The sequence below is a fragment of the Sinocyclocheilus rhinocerous genome, unplaced genomic scaffold, assembly GCF_001515625.1.
Source record: "Sinocyclocheilus rhinocerous isolate Xijiao unplaced genomic scaffold, SAMN03320098_v1.1 scaffold1156, whole genome shotgun sequence".
NCBI lineage: Eukaryota > Metazoa > Chordata > Actinopteri > Cypriniformes > Cyprinidae > Sinocyclocheilus > Sinocyclocheilus rhinocerous.
The window spans coordinates 1114540-1117209 of record NW_015630041.1 but is presented as its reverse complement, the minus strand read 5'-3'; the positions used below and the strand labels follow the sequence as shown (position 1 = coordinate 1117209).

The 2670-nt window shown below is 39.3% G+C and overlaps 1 protein-coding gene across 3 annotated transcripts in view; it reads left to right on the top strand.

Annotated features, from left to right (window-relative positions):
* Window positions 1-2670, top strand: part of LOC107739873 (transforming acidic coiled-coil-containing protein 3-like) — a 9463-nt gene continuing 6793 nt past the window's right edge. For 2 of the 3 annotated variants that reach the window (XM_016552100.1, XM_016552098.1), the window contains exons 1-2: window positions 1-102; window positions 1661-1826. In XM_016552100.1, coding sequence (XP_016407586.1) covers window positions 1662-1826 — 165 coding nt within the window. In that variant the 5' untranslated portion in view covers window positions 1-102; window position 1661. Of the gene's footprint in view, window positions 103-1088; window positions 1202-1660; window positions 1827-2670 lie in introns of those variants that run through there. The other variant, XM_016552099.1, reaches the window with a different exon arrangement.

Below are 2670 nucleotides of genomic sequence, written 5' to 3'. Positions count from 1 at the left end.
AACAAGGAAAGTTATAAACGCACAGGAATCTGTCTGTGTGTCGCGCTGTCTTTCTCTGAGAAGAAAACGGTTTATTTGTTAGATTTGGGCAGTCTGAGTAAGGTACGTATTTTAGGAAACCGTGTACCTACTTTTAAGTGAGCAATAATGAAATATTGCGCGATACTGAACAGTAAAAGTAGTTGCTATTGACTAATTTGCTAAGTTAGTTTTACTAGGACGTTGATAACTGCGCATATGATGCTGTCATTTTTAAATAAATATAATTGTTTTTTATGCAGAGATTTTTGCCCTTACTGTGTTTTAAATTGTAACTATTTAAATAATAATGGATTGTTTTGGAAATAAATTGTTTGATCATTGTTAGAGATTTAGAGACATTGTATTTCAAATAAAAAAGTTAGTGTTTTGCCTGTCCTGAATTTGATGGTCGTTTCATGTTTTAGTTTCTAATCAGCCCTGTCATCCGTGTGGGCACATGTTAGTCTTAGGGGAAACTAGTTTGAAATGACCAAAGTTTCACTAATTTAATTAGTGGAATATGAAATCGTTTCAATTTCCCACTCAGTCCACTGGCTGTTCTTGTTTAGTTTCTTTATTTCCTTGCTTTCATTTGCACTGGAGTGAGGGCTTTGTCTGAGATCTGACTGTGTCCAGGTTACAACTTGATAATCTCATTTATGATGGTGAGCTGTTTATCACCTGTCCAGGTAGGCTGTAGAGGAGAGAAGCTGTCAGAAGGGCCTGTCATTACAAAGCTGACAATCTTATTGACAGTTCTACATAGTTGAGCAGAATCCAGGGAAGGACAGATGAGGCCAAAATTGGTTCCTTGTTCCTCCTTATTCTCATAAAAAAAAAAAACATGCCATCAAGGGATTACCACAGTGTCTGGTGGACCATATGTCACTATTAGCCAAATCACAAGACCATATTGCTGCCATCACTGGCTGTTCTTGTTTAGTTTCTTTATTTCCTTGCTTTCATTTGCACTGGAGTGAGGGCTTTGTCTGAGATCTGACTGTGTCCAGGTTACAACTTGATAATCTCATTTATGATGGTGAGCTGTTTATCACCTGTCCAGGTAGGCTGTAGAGGAGAGAAGCTGTCAGAAGGGCCTGTCATTACAAAGCTGACAATCTTATTGACAGTCCTACATAGTTGAGCAGAATCCAGGGAAGGACAGATGAGGCCAAAATTGGTTCCTTGTTCCTCCTTATTCTCATTAAAAAAAAAACATGCCATCAAGGGATTACCACAGTGTCTGGTGGACCATATGTCACTATTAGCCAAATCACAGGACCATATTGCTGCCATCAAAATGCTTAGTTATTTGTTGGTTGTCCGTTATAACCCTTGGACATCTCTCTAGTCTAAGGCATGATTCCTTCACAGATATAGAACAACTTTGTTCCCTCAGCACATGGCTGAATTGCACCGGTTGATATCACATGTTTGGGTTGTTAGTCACAGTGGGTTAGTCTGATCTCTGACTGATGCTCAAAAGAAACGTAACAGAGATGAAGAGTCTCTGGGTGTTGGCAGAAGGTCAGATGCAAGCCTCCGGGTCTTATCAGTAAAACCAGCTGTGTGTGGTGCCCACTGGGCGTGGTTTTCCAAAAACCCATGTTGTAATGTTCTGTCTCTCTCTGTTTTGCAGTATGAGTTCTGAGGCACTAAAGGAGAATCAGGGAGCTGTACGGATGAACAGCAATTCTGAAGCTGCTTGTGACATTTTCGCATTGGAACAGCTGACTGGCAGGCCCTCGATCTTACGGCAGTCACAGGCTGACAACATCAGCAAGGCTGTGCACAGAGGAGCAAAGGTGGGCTTTCTAGAGGTTTCCATGCAATTTGTGTGCTTCTGCATTTCATTTTGTGTAAAACTCTTTCAGTAGTAATACATTATTTTCTATTTTAATAATTAAAAATGTAATTTATTTTTTTGGCAAAGATGACGTTTCAGCAGTCACTCCAGTCTTCAAGTGTCACATGATCCTTCAGAAATCATTCATACGTGCTGATTTGGTGCTCAAGAAATGTTTATCAATTTTAAAAACTATTGTGCTGATTAATTTGTGGAAATAGGGATACTCGAGATTCTTTGAGTAGAAAGTTCAAAAGAGTAACATTGATATGAAAGTTTTCATTAACATATAGAAGTATTAATTTCTTTTAAAAAAAAATTTACCCAAAACTTTAAAGGGGTCATATGACGTTGCTAAAAAGAACATTATGTTGTGTATTCGGTGTAATGCAATGAGTTTATGCGGTTTAAGGTTAAAAAAATACATTATTTTCCACATAATGTACATTATTGTTTCTCCTCTATGCCCCGCCTTTCTGAAACGTGTCGATTTTTACAAAGCTCATCGTTCTGAAAAGCGAGGTGTACGCTGATTGGCCAGCTATCCAGTGCGTTGTGATTGGCTGAATACCTCAAGCGTGCGACGGAAATGTTACGCCCCTTACCATACTGTGATGCCGTGTCCCGGCGTGATGAGACAACACCAATAAAACCCATTACAAACTAAACGAGGCATTTGTTGCATCCAGTGGGGACATAGTTACTGAATATAATGACTTGTACTGTCGTTGCATATCGCGCCGTGTAAACATAAAGCCATGTCTGCATTTGTGATCGGAGAAACGACAAACAACAAGCGCTAC